The sequence below is a fragment of the Leuciscus leuciscus genome (genome assembly GCF_965113295.1).
Source record: "Leuciscus leuciscus genome assembly, chromosome: 15".
Lineage (NCBI taxonomy): Eukaryota > Metazoa > Chordata > Actinopteri > Cypriniformes > Leuciscidae > Leuciscus > Leuciscus leuciscus.
Window position 1 is genome coordinate 41,146,208 of NC_138739.1, and position 19,795 is coordinate 41,166,002.

At 40.6% G+C, this 19,795-nt stretch overlaps 1 protein-coding gene across 1 annotated transcript in view; it reads left to right on the forward strand.

Moving 5' to 3' along the window:
• ptk7a (protein tyrosine kinase 7a) overlaps positions 1 to 19,795 on the forward strand; it is a 45,874-nt gene that overhangs the window by 18,305 nt on the left and 7,774 nt on the right. The window contains exons 2-13 of the mRNA XM_082138091.1: positions 4,462 to 4,758; positions 6,739 to 6,841; positions 10,174 to 10,358; positions 10,465 to 10,612; positions 10,924 to 11,054; positions 13,907 to 14,173; positions 14,828 to 14,964; positions 17,292 to 17,427; positions 17,595 to 17,714; positions 18,650 to 18,799; positions 18,952 to 19,096; positions 19,225 to 19,352. Coding sequence (XP_081994217.1) covers positions 4,462 to 4,758; positions 6,739 to 6,841; positions 10,174 to 10,358; positions 10,465 to 10,612; positions 10,924 to 11,054; positions 13,907 to 14,173; positions 14,828 to 14,964; positions 17,292 to 17,427; positions 17,595 to 17,714; positions 18,650 to 18,799; positions 18,952 to 19,096; positions 19,225 to 19,352 — 1,947 coding nt within the window. The remainder of the gene's footprint in view (positions 1 to 4,461; positions 4,759 to 6,738; positions 6,842 to 10,173; positions 10,359 to 10,464; positions 10,613 to 10,923; positions 11,055 to 13,906; positions 14,174 to 14,827; positions 14,965 to 17,291; positions 17,428 to 17,594; positions 17,715 to 18,649; positions 18,800 to 18,951; positions 19,097 to 19,224; positions 19,353 to 19,795) is intronic.

A 19,795-nucleotide genomic window follows, 5' to 3' on the forward strand; every position in this document is an offset into this window, starting at 1 on the left:
GGTGAGGGTTTGTGGTAGGAGTCTCCCGCTACATCATTGCCCGGCTCTGGTTTGCTGTGGCCCTCAGTTCGTAAAAGCAAACGACGATTGCGTATATAGTACAATACTTATAGTGGATGTCATTGCACCAGTAAAATTGTTAAAACTGAATTGATTACTCTCAAAATTAGAGCCTTACAAATAACATGTAAACAAAGGAGTTAGCCAAGAAAAAGTTGATTTTATGCTTTTAAGAGCCCTTTAAAATAAAGTACATTTTCCTTGGTCTTTTGACATATAAGAGGTCTTTGTACCATTAAAACATCCTGCAAGTTTAATAGGAAAAACTTTATAGTTTATACATTATATTTATACCTCAAAGAACAAGTTAAGATTTTTTTTTTTAAAAATCCATGTCATGACCAAATATTATTTTAAGTGTTGCTTGCAAAAACTTTTTTTTTTGTCTGAATAAAAGACTACTTTTAAATGCAGAAAACAGTAATAATGCGTCAGAATTAAAGCTCATTGTTCAATTTGAGATTTTAAACGGGTTTCAAGTCTCTTCTTAAAACAGATTTTTTTCTTTTTTTTTTTTTACACGTGGTAATGTCTTGATTTATGAAGTGTTGTAGAGTTATGCTCTTATTGTGTTTTACTCTACAGCACTTCGGTCAGTCGTGTGGCCGTTTTTAAATGTGCTCTATAAATAAAAGAACTTGAACTTATAAATAGCTGTCAATGAATGAATGAATGATGCTTTTTGTCCATTAAAAAGGTCTAGTTGCAACATCTACAAGAAGAATTCATGCTAAATGCCCAAACCTTGATTCTTTGGATATAACTGTCTGTAAAGCATTGTACATGGAGTAAACTCATCAATAACTCATAGCCAAAGTTTCATTCGCCTAAAAAAAGCACTCCCACCTAAAATGAGTGATGCTTTTAAACCCTCAGGTACTTTTGCCCCATAGACTTCCATTGTAACTGAGAGACATGATGAAATCATCTATGGGAATGCAGTAATGCATGTCCATGGAGATTAACTTACATTGAACCCAGAATATTCCTTTAGTGCTCTGCTGGTATGCAAATTCCTCATAATGCTAACAGAATTGAGCCATTATGAATAAGGTCTGAAGACATTGACGGATGTCTCCGACTGCTGTTTGAGGACAATGTCAGGTTCATGGATAAAGTCTCCTGGATACTTGCATGTAGAGACATGATTCTGCTTTCATAGTCCTACAGATGTAATGACTTCTGTCTGTGTGAAGAACAACACTAATACAGGCTTACGTATGGGGTTGGATGATGTTCAGTAGTTTTTTCCCCAAGTTCTGTGGGTGAACATTGTTTGTGAGCATGAGCATAACCACATAATAGTCAGTAGTCAGTCTTCAAATGTTGTTTTGATGGGTTGGGAACCTAAGGCAGTGGCTGGACACATAGGACAACTTTTTCATTTTTTATACTAATGTCTCTGATTTTGTAAGTTTGATTAAATTTCCTGAATCAGTTTGATCGTAATTGTTGTTTATTAAAATATATATGAATTTTAATATTGCTTTTTATCACATATGTTTTGTTATATTGGTGCATATAAAAGAAAAGAGTTAAATATTCTTTATTTTGTAAATAAAAATGAACATATGAGCCATTTCAGAGTATATAATTGGCGAAATGTGTGATGATGGCCCCACATTAATACAAATTCATGTCGGAATAATTATCACAAGTTGCAATTGGTACGCATCAAAATCTGTCATTGCTTGGCATTAAATGAAAATTCATACACACACAGTCAGTTTAGAAACGTAAGTAAAATAGTTGAGAATAGTTGACCCAGGGCTCAGTGCTAAGGATTTTGGTTCTGGCTCGACCGGGTCCTTGGTTTAAATGTTTACTTATCCTGCCAAAATAAAAAAAGATCATTTTGCCACCAAAATTTTAGATACTGGTGAAATTTCACAATTCTCAATTCCAATTTCGGTACCACACCAAAATCTACTAGCCTAACTTATATTAAGTCCAAACTTTATTGTTTTCAGTTTTTCAGTGCAAATGAATGGTTTAAAATGTTTAAATTGGCAAGACATGCAAACGACAAACTTTCGTGATGATGCCAGCGACCCCAGCGAACACAGCAGGGATCCACATACATGTCAGAACAGGAATATATACAGATTGGTCCTTTCACAGATGACACCCATTCAAAAGAGACTAACCCGAACTACCCAATTAGATTTTTTAGGGGTCACTTGTTGCATTCAGGGGGTTTCAGACTGCCGTAAATCGGCCTGTGTTTTTGATGTTGTTTTACTGGGATGGGAGCCTTTCGGAGCTTAAAATAACAGACTGGTAAAGACCGGAAAGCCGAAAGTATACTTCCCTTGTCCGCATTTCACTCCGACTCACGGACCGTCTGCATGACGTAAATTTCATCACCACCACCATAGTTCGCTGATGACCAACGGACAGCGCATGTGATTTGAGCAGATGAAAAGAAAGGTCCTCTAGAACGCATCCGTCCATTCTCCTGCTTAAACTTGGAAAGGCTTGTGCACTCAACAGCATGCAAGACGAAACATGAAAAATTAAGCATACCTGGACCTTAAGATGACTATACGACCTATACTCAAGGATAATATACTGACACAGGTGCAGGACGGAGATGACAGACACATAGGACAGCAACAGATGGATGAAGAAACAGGGTTTCATAGGCTGAAGTCACGTTGACATCATGTCAGAGTGAATTAAAGAGAGGTTATCGCGCTCTTAACAGGTGCAACCTTCCTTTACCCCCCCTTGCTCTCATGAAATATCTCCAGTGAGGTTCAAACTTCAGTCACTCATCGCAGCTGTTTATTGAATATGTTTTACTCCACTCCACAGGGAATTCGGGCTTCATTTCCCATTCCCAGTGCAAGCTGGTCCTCTCCCAGCGTGAATTGTGCTTGTTGGAGCGTGACCGACTACTGTCTGTCTGTCTGAATGTGAAGTCCTCTGGTGAATGGAGGCTTCACTCTGCGGGGTAAAAGATGGGCCAAAGATTTAGAGACTCCTGTTGTTCACCAGGGCTGCCTTTTGTTTTATTCCCCCCCTCTTTTTATATGTGAAAGTTGGCATGTTGGAATGCTGTTCTTCAGGAGTGATATAAAAACACCATGAATCATATATCTCGCTGTTGCTTCCTTCTACACTGTTCCTGCACCAAACACATTTCCATTATTTATCAATGGCTACAAATGGGGATTGAGAATGCTAAGGAAAAAATGTTAAGGAAACAGCACAACACTCACGACTAAGAAGTTTGAATCGAACTCTGAATTGTTCACAACTGACTCCTTCACTAAACCATTTATTAGTTGCTGGTGTCTGACTCGAAATAAACCTGGGACTGCAATGTCCTAAACACTCAAATTATTCCTCAAAGATGAGGATCTTGGGCCAAAGGAGTGTGATGTCTAAGAATGGTCCGGTCCGGATGGAACCACCGCCATTTGAATACCACTGATTTGGGTTATATTAGCTGTTCAATCAAGGCCTTTAGTGTACTTTAGTGCTTCTGAACAACCATCTTTGTTGAGTGATTCTGTATTCATTTGTTTGTTTGCTTCATTTGTTTGTTTCATTCAGTTATATTGCTTGTCCTGATCAGCCTGAAAGTAGCCAACTATTTTTAACAGGTTATTTGTTTTTGATTGGCCAATATGTCAAATATATTGACAATATTTTAATTAAATAAAATATCCTTTAAACCTATTAAACCCCAATCTCCCCACAATAAAACACATTAGCAACCTGACAGCAACATCCTGGCTGCCACCCACAACATTGTAGGATTGCTCAAGCAATCACCCAGAACAACTTAGCTTCACCTAGCATGTTGGTATGACTGTTTCTTCATGAAAATCAAATGTGATTTGTCGTTAAATAATGTTATCCAAATGAATTAAGGTAACGCGTCATATAAAAGCCCACAATTTACAATGGTGCATGATGCTTGTGTATACAGTTCATGAATTCAGATTTAAAACTTACATGCTTCAAAATGTCTTTCATTAGTATACAATCCAGGTGCTGTAGCCTCACTTTGATCTGAAACAGGGGCCAATGCCAATAGCTTTACTCAAACACATAATGCTTAAGGTTATCGTTTGGGTCAGAGAGACTGGTCAGCATTAAAAAGGCCCAGTTCTTGACTTGTCTACCCCAGCTGTCTAAAGCACACCTGGGCTTCTGCCCTTGAAGTTCCAGCTGGAAGAAAACAAAGAACAAGTCTGAGGGAGGGTGAGGGGGTGTTCTGCTCTTTTCCAAAGCTACATTCTTTCACCTGCGGTTCAGCATCTTACTGATCAACATCACAAGTTGTCCGTCTGGACATGTAAGCTCTGAGACTGATCTACTAGATTAGTTTTTTGGCGCAGTCCTGGTTATCTTTGCTCATGCCTGTGCTTTGTTTTCTTCTCTTCATAGTGATCCATGTGCAGGCCGCCTCTTTCTATTTCACCAAGGAGCCCAAATCCCAGGATGCCTTGCACGGGCGCAGTGCCATGCTGCGGTGTGAAGTTAACGACCCTCAAGGTGTCATCTACACCTGGAAGCACAACGGTGAGACTGTCACCAATTCAGAGCGACGATTTCTGGAAGGGGGCAACCTGAAATTCACAGCCATTGACAGAACGTTGGACTCAGGAAACTTCCAGTGCATTGCCTCAAAGAACAGCAGTGGTGAAGAAGAACACACCGGCGAGGCCTCCTTCAATATCAAATGTGAGTGTAACGCCCATTAGTGTTGTCACGATACTAGAATTTCTAACTTCGATACGATACATTGAAAAATATCGATATTCGATACCATTTTCGATACCACGGAGAAAAAAACTGCCACAATATTAAGGGGGTATTTTTTTTATTTAAAGCTAAATATAACAAGTCTAGAACATGACAATTAGGTATATTTTACATGAACAAAAATGTCCTGAGGTAGTGCCTCTCAGATTGCACCTACTGTTATCAAAGATAAAAAAAAATACTGTAACAAATGCATTGCTCATCGGTCATAAATGCTGGTTAATACATTAACGTTTATTTGATGAACAGATTTAAAACGCAAACGTGCATGCATCACAAAGCACTTAAAGGAGAAGTTCACTTTTAAAATGAAAATTCTGTCATCATATACTCACCCTCATGTTGTTTCAAAGCTGTATGAATTTCTTTCTTATGCTGAACAGAAAGGAAGATATCTAGAAGAATATCAGTAACCAGACAGTTTTTGGGTCCCAATGACTTCCATAGTAGGAAAAAAATATACTATGGAAGTCATTGGGACCCAAAAACTGTCTGGTTACTGATATTCTTCTAATTATCTTCCTTTCTGTTCAGCATAAGAAAGAAATTCATACAGCTTTGAAACAACATGAGGGTGAGTATATGATGACAGAATTTTCATTTTAAAAGTGAACTTCTCCTTTAACAGTATCAAATTGGAGGATAGAGTGTCAGTAATGTATAATAATAAGATTAAACATTAAATTTTCAGTTAAAGGCATTTCATTATTGAATTCAGAGATGTCATTGTCTAGCTCAGTTTAGTTTAATTAGTATCTGTGTAATCAAATTGATGATAATCGGTAATGAAGGCAAAAATCTGAATTAAATAATAATTTTTTGAATAAAGTTAAATAAGCAAAAGTTAATTTACATTTGACCACAGTTAAAATATGTACTTGTCTAAGATTCCTCAGTAAGATTATATTAACTTTAAGAATTACGGTGAAAAAACGAGACAACACACACTCATATCAACAACAATACTAGGCCATCTTGGTTAATGTTTCAGAAATGTTAAAATGAGAAGAGTTACCAACCTCTTTATATAGTTTATATAGATCTGGGTGTCGGTCTTTTAGGTGCTTTGCTATGTTAGTGGTGTTAGCGCCTTTTGTTAGCACTGCTCTGTAGCATCTCTTGCATATTGGCTTGCTTGTGTCCTTCGGCTTTCCATGTTCATTTGCTTCACATCCAAAATATTTCCAGATAGCACTCCTGCTGTGTTCTTTATCAACCAAAGCCGGTCGCGGGGGTGCCGCACTCGCCATCTTTCCATTCACTTCACTTTTGCTATTGTGCGCGTGTGGTGTTTGTCAAAGCGCCTTTGGAGAGAAGTGAAAGTGACAGCTCGGCTAGTATCGGTGTATCGATACTTCGGGAAATTAGTATTGGTACCGTTCAGATATTTCAGTATCGATATTTATCGAAATATCGATATTTTTGACAACACTAACGCCCATGCATTGCTCAAAATATCCCTCCTTCCCGAGTCTTAACAAGTTATTTTAACTCCATGTGTTTGCTGCCTCTTGGAAATGCTTTTCCTGGCGTGTAAAACACATGTGAACCATTGGCCCTCTTGGCCAGCCTACTTCACCCCCTTAGCGACTGCAGTAAGCTAAACAACGCCCGCGTGAGAGAAGGTTATTTTGAGCCAGCAAGTGGAAGCCAGACAAAGCGCCCCTTTATATCCAATGCCAAGATTAATTGGTTGAAATGCAGCGTCCGGCCGCTTGTGTCAGATAACAAGTAAGGTCAACTAAATGGAGAGGCCTGTTTTTGCAGCGGGTGCAAAGCATGACCAGATGGCGTGAATGGGGGAGTTTGTTTTTGATAATGAGTGGAGAAGGTTTCAACAAGAGTTTCAGCCATCTCCTAATCATCAAGCTGTTGGTCTTTAACATATCTTTCTTACAGGGTTGGAAAGTGGTGCAGTGAGTCTGAAGAGTCCAGAATCAGTGGCAGAGATTGAGAGCTCCTCACAAGTGATACTACGGTGCAACATAGATGGACATCCACGGTGAGCAATTGCATGTCTGACTCCTAGCCTTAGAAACGTGCTGTGGAAGCGAGTGCATTTAGCGACGCAAGCTCAAATTCTCATGTCATTGAGTTCTGCAGTTCATAATGCAGAGCAGGTACTCATTATGTTCTCTTTGTAAAGGTCCGGATATACTTCATTTTCTGCGCCCCTCTCCGTCTAGCACAAGACTTTCAAAGTAGTATACTCCAGATGCATCTAGTGGACCTTTCTAGTTGAGTGTTAAAATCACTTGCGCTGTAGTCAGGGGTGTCAACGGACGTGTGCTCAGACAGAAACAGACAGCTGATAATGGAAATTGCATATCTGTGCACCAGAGCAGAACACTGACAAGGGAGGTATAGTTCTGGCATAAGCCAGGGGTTTCCAGTCCTGCTCCTGCTCCTGTCCTGCAGATTTTAGCTCCAATCCTAATTAAACACACCTGGACCAGCTAATCAAGTTCTTCAAGATCACTAGAAACTTCCAGGCTGGTATGTTGGAGCTAAACTCTGCAGGATCTGGCAGGAGCAGGTTTGGACACCCCTGATTTAACTTATATCTAGCTACCTGAATAACAACATGTCTGTAATAATGACATTTGATGGTAAATTGCCCCCTTGAGGATTTTATTACCACCACAGTGTGCATGTATAGTATGTTTACCAACATACTAAAGGAGCATTGATCAAACAATCAGATCAGTGACCGCAAATATCACATGTAATTTTCCAAAATGATTTGGTCACATACTACTAATGCACATAACAACGCGTGATTTTTGACAGCATACAAACAAACTACATAGAGAAAAGAGCTTGTGTGGTTCTTCCACTCAGTTACATTGGTTGTTAGTCATTGTTGCGGTCTTGCTTGTTGGAGATCGTGTAATACAAGTTTGAAATTCGTAGCATCTCTGACTACATGGCGCGTGCTATAGATGATACTGACGGCAATGTTGTCGAAAAGATCCCCATTCACACGGATCAGTGAAAACGACTAAAAACGCTGTATTTTTCATGTCAGGCCAGTAGTTGGCAATGTCACTTTGTAAAGAAACACTACATGCCTAAAGACTGAACACGTTATACACATGCGCATGACGTCAGCGTTTTCACAAATTCATGTTTTTGTAGTTTACACGGAGACGATAACGTTATCGTTTCCAAAAACTTGCACTTTGAAGTGTAAACGAACGACCAAAACGTTATGTTTTGTGATGTTTTAAAGTTAGTGATGCCAATTTTGAAAAACCGCTTCATGAAGCTTCGAAACCTTTACGAATCTTTTGTTCCGAATCAGTGGTTCGGAGTGTGTATCAAACTGCCAGTGTCACGTGATTTCAGTAAACGAGGCTTCGTAACGTCATAACCGTTTCGAAACACTTCGACATTTCAATGGTTCACCGCTGGGGGCGATGATCTCTGTCAACCCATGAATCATGAGGAGTCACTGAGAACCAATTAACAAGTGTCTGTGGGTTTTACCAATGGATTTACCTGATTTTTTATCAGTTTTATGCATTTTAGACGTTTGGACGTAAAACGTAAAAGAACATATAGACACTTGATATGATAATCTTATTAGATGATTAGATAATTGCATTTGACAGATTTTACTTTAAATAAAAAATTGATTTGCAAAAGGTTTTTTTATGCATGTTTGGCCCGGGTTTTTGTTGCATTTACACTGTTCTGACTAGGGCTGGGAATCACTGGGTACTTCACGATACGATACGATACGATACGCGATACATTGTTCACGATACCGATAATATCACGATATGGCGATACTGCGATAATCGATATATTATCAGTAATAACTCACAATATATCATGTTTTAATAAATAAAAAATAAAAATAAAAATTATTAGGAAAATTAATCTCCATTTATTTTTTTGGATGAAACACAATAACAAAAACAACTTGTGTTCTATCAGTTGCAACAAAACAGTCACAGACACTATTTTGTTTTGCTCGCAGATGATTTTTTTCACTCGGGAGAAATCGAGTGGAATCCATGATGCTCGCATGGTCGCGGCTCGCAGCGTGTGAGAGGAATTACGAGCCGAGCCGAGCACCTCCCGACCTCCCGATAATTTTTAAACATGTTTAAAAAATTCGGGGAGTCGGCCCGATTTTCACCAGCTGTCCCCTATTGCCATAATCATACACAACCACGTCGATGGGGCTATACCTCAGTGGCAGCAACCATACAGCGTGCGCATACACTGTGTAGCAACCATACAGCGTGCGCATACACTGTCACACACACACACACACACTTCTCTCTCTCTCTCTCTCTCTCTCTCTCTCTCTCTCTCTCTCTCTCTCTCTCTCTCTCTCTCTCTCTCTCTTTTTATGTTGAAAGGAATGGCTACTGTTCTCTGCTTTTCAACAAATCATTTGCACACACATTTATGTCATTTTTCTATCTGAAGCTTTACCTGCATGCATGCAACATGACGGTCTCTGTGTTTAGCGCGAAAGCCCACGTGATTGCTGCCGGCTCGGGATAAAATTCGTGCAGGACAGTCGTGCCGTGTACCAGCTGCTTTGACGCGATTATCAGTTAAACTGACTCGCAACGTGTGCAATATCTCACGACCTCCCGAGTGTCCGAACTCGCACCGTGTACGCCCGCCCTAACGGCTTTTAAGATCGATACTTGGCAAGAGCGCATCGATAATCGATCGCGGGAGAAAATATCGCGAGATATCGCCATATCGATATTTTGGCGCACCCCTAGTTCTGACAACTAGGGGTCACCGTGGAGACGGGTGTCGGATTGTTTCGAAGCCTCGACACAATGCGGCACATTTGCTTCAACTGTTTCAGATTTTCACAGAGCCTCGATCTGCCCACCACTACTTAAAGTAGGATTATCCAGCCATGCTTCTGGAGGGCTGCCTTCCTCAGTACTTCAGTTCTAACTCTGCAACACACCTTCCTATTATTTGCAAGTAATCCTGAACCAGCTAATTAAGGGGCTCAGGTGTGTTTGATTTAAGGCTGGAGCTAAATGAGTGCTGGGCAACTCTAGCCCTCGAGATCCACTTTCCTGCAGAGTTTCGCTCCAATCCTAATCAAACACAGCTGAACAAGTCATTCGAGATCTCCAGGATTACTAGAAAGCTACAGGCTGGCGAGTTTGATCAGAGTTGAAGCTGAACTCTGCAGGAAAGTGGAACTTGAGGGCCCGAGTTGCCCAGTCCTGAGTTAAACTCTGCATGTTGGGATCTCTCCAGGAGCTGGATTGGCTATCCCTTATCTAGAGTGACTTGTGAAGTTTTCTCCGCTATAAATAACCCTGCTCCCGACTGAATCCACAGGCCAACCAATCGCTGGCACAGAGATGGAACACAATTAACCGAGAAGAGCTACAAAATAAACAACAAAGACAGAACCCTTACGCTGCCGAATGCCAGTCCTGATGACAACGGACTCTACTACTGCTGTGCAAAGAACGCAGCGGGCCAAGTGTGCAGCAATGACAACTTCACTCTTAACATTATAGGTATGTGTGTGTTTTGATTGAATTGAACCACAGGCACTTTTTGGTTTCTTTGAGAATCTATAACATTCCCATTATGTAATGAATGGCATTGATCTCCCTCTTGAAGATAAGAGTTTTCCTCAGCCAGTGGTGAAGCCAGAAGATTTGGTGGTCCTGAGGAATGAGGAAGCGCTTTTCCACTGTCAGTTCACGGCTGATCCGCTGCCTACCGTTGAGTGGTATCATGAGAATGAGCTTGTGGCCAACAAGACCCGGTACTGCATTTTAATTCAGCTTGTGTTTTATAAAGTTTGTAAAAGTTACATGGCTCTTAAAATTCAAGCAACTTTTGAAACATGTAAAGTGTTTTCTAATAGAACGGTTGGATTCTGGTAGTAAAAATCCCATTAATTTGCTTTATGGGGATTCATTAAATAGTGACAAATAATTTGTGTATTCTTAACACTGCAAATTAGCTCACACATTGTGTGAAAATACACCACCCATTGTAGCATTTGTCTGCCACTTGTCCTGTCCATGATGATTATAAATTATAATGTACGGATGCATTTCATTTTTCCTACAGTGTCTTTATTCTGAGCAACGGATCCCTCTTCATCACTCAGGTGAAGCAGCGAAACACAGGCCAGTATAAATGTGTGGCACAAGGACCCCGTGGCCCTCCTGTCTCTCTCGAGGCCTCGCTGCGAATCGCAGGTAACAAGCGTAGACTTGTTTGTGTGCAGTTAGACGTGCAGTGATGTAGTGTACAGGCCTCTTTGGCCCATAGAATCAAACTTATGTAGGAGCGAGACGTATCAGAGGGATTGTCCCATGTCTTTATTATTGGATTTTAAATTCATTTTGGATTTTCAAACATGTCAGGGTTATAAGTGAATAAACAAATGAAATTGAAAAAAGGAATAGCAAACCTCAAAGCTTCACTACATAATATTTAAAAACTTTTAACCACCAAATCAATGTCAAGCAACATGCAGGAACAAACAGGAAGTGATATTATAGAGGGAACCCCTGGAGACATTTGTGACTAATTTAATCTTTTTTTATATATATATAATGTAGTGTGGTGTTAAATTAAGGCTTGTCTTGAAAGTGGCATAAAAGTTTTTAAAAGTGCCCCTATTTCTTTTCCCCGAATATCACATTTCATGCAGTGTGTAATACTAGCTGTTTGTGAAAGTAAAAGAGCTGTCAAGACAAGTCATCCTCATTTATATAGCGCTTTTAACAATGTAGATTGTTTCAAAGCAGCTTTACAGAGATAAACGTATAATTTATGGTAACAGAGATTGTTTTGGCTTTGTAGCGGTTCTTTAATAAAGTTATTTTTCAGCTAAAGTTAGTTTTGATTGATTCGCTTCCGTCGCAACGATCATTTGTTATTAAATTAGGGGCCGCTAAGACGACATTGTTCTCTCTACACAAACTTTAAACGCGAACCTGTGAGAAACGCTGATGGCGTTCACATGCGCATTAAGAATTGGTTCTATAGTTATGTGCGTTTGAATATATGTGCGCCTAAACAAAGTACTGATCTTTCCTTATAAATTTTTATGCAGAATTTTATTTTATTTGTCACTTCGGGGTAAGTACGCGAAACGAATTTTCCCGACAACGCTTTATCTGTAGAGTGGTAAAGGGATCCTCCATAGGGAGAGACTAGTTGGCACTTCAGCACTGCGTTGTCATCGGGTCCAGGCGAAGGTCCTTCATCAGATCTGGATACGGCCTGGATCCGGCAGGCTGCGGGAAAACCTCGGGATAAACAAAGACACTAAAATTAGAGTAGATGCCATTCTTCTTATGATGTAACGAGTACATCAGGATTTATGGGAAGTGTTCCTGGTTCTGCCTGACCTAATCTATGCAGCCTAACATTGAATTATAGAAGTCTAGAATGTATTATGTGAATGCTAGGTCAAAGAGATGTGTCTTTAATCTAGCTTTGAACTGACAGAGTGTGTCTGCTTCCCGGACAATGTTAGGAAGACTGGTCCAAAGTTTTGGTGCTAAATAGGAAAAGGATCTACCGTCAGCGGTCGATTTTGATATTCTAGGTATTATTAACTGGCCGGAATTTTGAGATCGCAATAGACGTGAAGGACTTTAATGCGTTAAGAGCTCGCTCAAGTACTGCGGAGCTAAACCATTTAGTGCTTTGTAAGTAATCAGCAATATTAAAAAATGTATGCGATGTTTAATAGGTAGTGTGAATAGCTGTGAAGTTTTAAAGATCAAATAATGTTATTGTTTCCTAAAAGAAAGAATCGATTCTGAACTGCTGAAATAAGTTAATTGAAGTAATTCCAGTCTCACTTCTTGTTACAAACCTACATAACAATGTAAAACATTTGCATAATTCCTGTCTATGGTTTTCATTGGCTGCCCATGAATGATGTCTACTTTGACCCTCAAACATTGTAGTTGTAGCTGAGACCGAGACTCCAAAACAAAATTAGGAACCTTTAAAATGGCATTATAGGGGCACTTTAAAGGGGTGGTGTAATGCCCTTTTCACAAGATGTAAAATAAATCTCTGATGTCCCCAGAGTGTGTATGTGAAGTTTTAGCTCAAAATACCCCACAGATATTTTTATATAGCATGTTAAAATTGTCACTTTTTGAGGGGGAGCAAAAACGCACCGTTTTGTGTCTGTTCCTTTAAATGCAAATGAGCTGCTGCTCCCGGCACAGAGGGCGGAGCTTCAAGAGCTTGTGTCATTTTACCTCACACACATGCACTGAAAATTTCAAAAACTTTTAGCCTTTTATGTTCAAACTGGAGTCAGAAAGATGGAGAGACTCAAGAAGAAGTGACAACATGTAGAAGCAACAGGACATTTCTGAATGGTTAGTTGGTGAATTTATGTAGCTTATGTGTAGTTATCTTCTAGTCATTAATTAGCATATTCTGTCTTGATAATCTATAAATCGCGCTCCTGGGGGCGGGGTTTATGTAAACTTTAGGGTTAGTGATGTCACTAACCCGGGAGGAATGTGGTGTAGTCTCTACCAGCAGTTTGTTGTAGTTCTTAAAAAGCAATTTCTTTAAAAGCAAATATCTCCCTTTGCTTTGAACTTTGAACGTTGTAACTTTGCAGATGTTGTTTATGCTCAAACAGCAACATTACACACTAACTAAAGTTAGAAAAGTGAAATCATATTCAACCACCCCTTTAAAGGAGCCCTTAAGGTATGGAATCGTTAAGTGGACCTTGAATCGGACCCAGAATTTATGCATTCCTTACGATTCGACCCTAATAACTGTCCTGTTGTGTCTCACTGATACTGTATAGAGGACTGGTGTGGTTCTAGTAGTGGCCTTCACATACTGGTGAACTTTGGGATCCTGATGCAGTAAATCTTCAGAGCGATTAACTGTCTAATCCCTTTCTGTTTCCAGCACCTGCTTGAGTGCTTTTACAGGACTGAGCGGCTTACACGGCTCAGATGTCATTGTTTTCACTGAATAAGGGGCTGCTTAGAGTCCATGTTTTGCTCTTAAACGTCTCCATCTAACCTGTTTCTTGTCACCGTTTTCCCCTCAGAAATCGAGGACATGATGCCTAAACAGTCCAGGGTGTTCACCGGAGACTCTCTGGAGCGAGTGACATGTCGACCTCCCCATGGGCACCCGGAGCCAGAGGTTTGGTGGGAACATGCGGGACAGCGAGTTCCACCCACAGGCAGAGTATCCCAGGATGGACTGAACTTGATTTTCAGTCCCACTCGTGGCGAAGACTCAGGAACCTACACGTGTTTTGCTCAAAACAAGGCTGGACTGAAGAAACAAGAGTTGACGGTCACTGTGGCCAGTAAGTCTGAGGCCAGAAACGCACTCGGATGTGAATGCTTGGACTAAGTTTTGCATGTGCCTGTTCTTCTGTTAGTGTACGCAAGGTGGTGACAGCTTTCTTCAAATGTCTGTGCCATTATTTGGATTGTTTAACTGATTTGGTCAGCTCTTCAAACTGTTGCTTTGCCATTAAAGTAGTTGACCTGAAAGGGGATACCTGTGCTAATAGAGCACTAAGATGCATTTCAGCACGCAACAAAGCAAAACAAATCAAGCTTGTGTTCCTCAATGCATTTAATTAGCATATTTCAGTAGCATATGTTTCGGGCCCAACTGTCCTCTACCGAATATCTCACATTCCACCAACTTTTCTTCATAATGGCCAACACTACCTTATGAATGTGATCTTTGACACGAAGACAAGAAAGTCTGTTAGTGTGACACAATAGGACCTTTCAGGACTTTAAATAAATTACTACTCTCAGTTGAAAAACGTCCCTTGGAGACTCGTCAGCTGAAGTAACCAGATTTACCTTTTTTAATGGAGTTGAATGATTGGATATGCAGAAATAAATGGAATATTCCTTTACCAGATCACTGCTGTAAAAGTGATGTTTAAACTCTGATTCCATGATTCCTGTTGTGATCCTGAACATCTGTTTTGCGTGTGCAGCCAAACCGGAGTGGATCCAGAAACCTGTGGACAGTCAGCTGGAGGAGGGGCGCGCCGGGTACCTGCACTGCCACACACGCGCCACGCCTGAACCCGAGGTCACGTGGTACCGCAGCACGCAGCAAATCACCGCCGAGGTGAGGTCATGCTAATATCATATTTGTAACGTGATCTCTAGCTGTGTCCTGAGGCCAGTGAAACCTTTTGATGTTTCTGAAAATGAAGATGTGGTGATTTTTCTACTGGGGAAAGACGATCCTTTGCTGCACAGTAGATCATGAAGCACATATTAACCCTCATGTTGTTTTCCGGACATTTTGACCTGGAGAGGATTTTCATTTTCCTGAAATGTTATTGCATTACTGACTTTAGTCCCACATGTATAACAACTATTCTTGATCATTTTTGTACTTTTTGGGTTGATTTTTTTTTTTTTCATACCTTGTTCCACATGTGATGTCCCTGGTGAAAAATGACTGGCCTACAAAAAATTGCTTATGAATCTGTCAGTATGCTATGTCATTAACAGTTATTGGACTCAATCTTTTTGTGCACTTGTTTTCTTTCAATTAAGACAGGCTTTGCATTTAGGGGCCAAGAACCAAAGTTGCACAAGCACCAATTGTATCCATTAGTCGTGTCCTCCTTTCTCCTCCTTCCCCTTCTTCTCCTCCTCCTGCTCCTCCTTTCTCCTCCTCCTCCTCCTCCCCCTCCTCCTCCCCCTCCTCCTGCTCCTCCTCCTCCTCCTCCCCCTCCTCCTGCTCCTCCTTTCTCCTCCTGCTCCTCCTTTCTCCTCCTTCCCCTTCTTCTCCTCCTCCTCCTCCTTTCTCCTCCTGCTCCTCCTGCTCCTCCTTTCTCCTCCTCCTCCTCCTGCTCCTCCTTTCTCCTCCTCCTTTCTCCTCCTCCTCCTCCTGCTCCTCCTTTCTCCTCCTCCTGCTCCTCCTTTCTCCTCCTTCCCCTTCTTCTCCTCCTCCTGCTCCTCCTTTCTCCTCCTCCTCCTCCTCCTCCTCCTCCTCCTCCTCCTCCTGCTCCTGCTCCTCCTTTCTCCTCCTTCCCCTTCTTCTCCTCCTCCTCCTGCTCTTCCTCCTGCTGCTGCTCTTGAGTCTATTTCAGCCCATAGAACTGTATGGTAAAAAGCTGTGAAATTTGGCACACAGATAGACGACAGTCAGAACATTAAACATAGCAAATTTGGAGTCTCTACCTCAATCCCTATAGCGCCACTAATTGTCGAAAGTTGCACTCATGTTTATGCTAATAACTTTTGGACCGTAAAGGACAAAATTCTTTTTTCCCCTCTGATTCCTTGGCTTAAGACAATTAGATTGCTTCCTATGATGTCATTTTCTGAAAAACCTACCTTTTTGAACTCCTAATTACTCAGATGTTCACAATTTAACCAGATCATCATCAGACTATGCCGACAAAAATTATGGAATTCAAGTTGATTCTTCAAAACGTTCTTGAATAACGCACAAACAAATTTGAAGAGTAGGGCAAAATGAACTTGAGCCTGTATCTCTGCAATGTATTAGTTTTTGTATTCTGACCAAACTTGGTGTGTGTTATGGCAACCATGACCTCAGGATAGCTGCATAATTTCGGTGCAGTGCCACCTGCTGATCAGGAGATATGAAAAATATAAAATTGCCCATTTTGGGCATCTGCCATTTTGAATTGTCGTAAAATGCTATATTTTACAAAAGCATTTACATATCATTAGAAAACTCTGTATGACCTGTAGGAAGTCAAAGAGTTTAGAGACAGCGCCACCATGTGGTAAATTATGACAATCCAAAAAATTTACTTTTGATTAATTTTGCCTACTTTATTAAAAATGGTTTTAATTGATTTATTAGGGTCATGCCGACAACATGAATACAAATTTTGCCATGGAGTCCATGAGTCGGCCAAACATCCTCTGTCATGATTTTGACCTTATGCACCCCAGTTTTTGAGTGAAAAAAGTTAACTCAAGCTTGTTCACCTTAAAAAACCTGAAGTTCAAACAGATTAAATCCAATATTTGGCAATAACATGGCATAATGAGAGATTTATAAGCAATTTTTCATAGGCTGGTCATTTTTGACTGGAAACACCAAATTAGGATTTTCAACACAGCACAAAAATACCAAGTTCCTCAACTCAGGTCCTTAACTCATTTGGTAGCGATTGCATCCTCATCTACATAGCTCAACTGATTGGTTGCTGTTGTATCAGTGGCTCAACATTCAAAAAATACACCGGTAGTGTTGCTGTTAGCAGTCCGCGGTACGCTCTCAGAAACCCTTCACCTTCCCCAGCTCCACCTGTATAGACCTGATACGGGGGGTTATTTCATGTGTTTTACATGCTCACAGCAATGCCATGCCAATCGCTCCGAGAGTTGTCATGACAGTAATGTTGTTATGTAGTCTTTTTATTTAAATGTGCTTAACACACTCTCTCTTTGTGTTTTGTAAAGGACGTTCGCTTCAAGCTCTTCTCCAATGGAACTTTGCGCATAAATAATGTGGAGGTGTATGACGGCCATGTTTACAGCTGTGAGAGCAGAACGGAGGCGGGAAAACTTAATGCCCAGGCACGGGTCTATGTACTCGGTGAGGAACATTTGTTACGTGCTGATTGTTGTTTGGTAGTGTTTTTTTGGGGGGGATTGTCTGAATGTCAAGGGGGCTGATGTAATGCCTATATATAAAAGCCTTTCGAGGCTGTGCGGTACAGAGCACTTCTCACCAAGTGCTCGCTGTTACGATATCTGTTTCAGAGCGTCTGAAGTTCACGCCGACGCCGCAGGCCTACCAGTGCCTGGAGTTCAATAAGGAAGGAAATCTGCAGTGTTCTGCCAAGGGCCGACCGATCCCCACCATCCGCTGGATTAGAACAGGTCTGCAGAGAAATGAATATGCAACTTTACTACTTTGTGAATTGTTATCCCAACAGCTGCCAAAATAAATGTGGAATATTGAATAAACCTAATACTTAATATCCTAATCTTTATATATGAGTGAATCCAAAACATATTTGCACACCGAAGTCATAATTTTCAAGGTGAACATTTCACAAAAGTAAAATTATTAAAAAAATTCTGACACTTTGTGATTCTCAACGATTGGTGAAACATGTTCATCGTTAATGTGATGAACTGCACTTTTGGTTACACTGCTAAGACAACCGTGTGATCTTGAGGGAAAGTGATGCATCCAAGTTAGTACTGAGAAAAACTTACGCAACCCGTCACTTGGTTTCATGTTTTGTTACCTAATGAAGTGATATTCAGACATTTTGCGTGACTTGTCCAGAAATATGTTGATGCCACTGTACGTGTTACAAAAGGTTAAACTAGGGCTGTCACGATTCCTCGATTAGATCAAGTACTCCATAAAAAAAAATATTCTCATTTGCAAGTTACGCAAAATACCGGAAGTGGCTCGCTCCACAGACAAGAATCCATGAACCGCATTAATAGGCCGTTTTCTAAATATGCAAATTGTTGTCCATCGTGATTTCAAAATAAAAGTTTAAGCCTTCGCTCTGAGTTTGCATGTTTTGATGTCCACATATTCCTCTTCAAGATAATTCCTCTGTCAACTTTATGTAATTTCCATATGAAAATTGTGACAATTTACTTTTTTAATCAGCTGTTAGACGTTATAAAAAACTTAGGATTCGGTGTAAACTCAAATCATATTTAGGTTATACATGACTGTAAAATTTTAATGAACTTCACCACTTGGTTAAGAAATTGTGTGTCGTTGAAATTGGAAACAACTGGTGCTGGAAAAATAGATTTTGATGTAGTGAGTGTGTGTGTGTGTGCAGATGGCAGTGATATCCCAGTGTCGGTGGAGCAGCAGAGAGGCACACTGCACTTCACCAAAGTCACACGGGCCGACTCGGGCAACTACACCTGCCTGGCCTCCAACGATCAGCAGGGAGAGATCAGAGCCGTCGTCCAGCTCACCGTCGCAGGTACAGCGGAAACACGACTTCACTCCAACACCAGAGCTAGCTGTGGCTGATAGAACTAATTCATGCATTTCTGTTTTGGAAATATCCATTGATCTCCATGTTTTTGTCTCCTTTTTGTTTCCTTTTACTCTAACTCCTTTCCCATTCATTAGTTTATGTGGCGTTTAAGCTCAAGCCAGAGAATACCACAGTATATCAGGGACACACTGCAGTACTTCACTGTCAGGCCACCGGAGACCCTCATCCCTTTATCCAGTGGAAGAAAAAAGACAAGTTTCTGGAGGCAGACAAGAGCAGGTAAATCACAAACATTATCAAAATTTCGGCTTTCTTGAGTTCAAACTGAAGCGGGTTCATTTGTAGATGTCAGATCTTACGAATTTGAACATTTCAGTGCTGATTCTTCTTGATCATTTCTAATTCAGATTCCAGAAGATGCCCAACGGCTCTCTGGTCATTAATGACGTCAGCACGGAGGACACTGGGCGCTACACTTGCATTGCAGGGAACAGCTGTAACATTACACACACTTCGGCAGAGCTCTACGTTGTGGGTGAGTCCGACACCCTCCACGTTCTTCAATTGTTAGTTAGGAGCCATCAAATCTGTTGGATTTGTTATTTTCTGGATGGGTGTCCATTGCAGCTCCAAAAGCTGGAATGGTCTTACAGTTTGGCTCATGGTATCAACACCTGTCATGCCAAATTTAAGGTTTATTTCAAACCTTCTGGCACCACCAACTGTTTCAATTTGCATGTACATTTAAAGTAATTTGATTTCAATGATTTGCTCGGACACATTTTTCCAATGTCACCAAGCACTTATTTTTAATTCCTTCTGGTTATATTTTGGTATGCATCACCCATTTTTTATCATCCAATTCCTTATGGATTAAAGTTTTTTTTTTAATATAATTATTGCATTTATTTTCTCTTTAGAATGTGTAAAATGCAAACCCTGAACTTAGAAGTTTAAAAAGTATGTTTTCAACAAAGT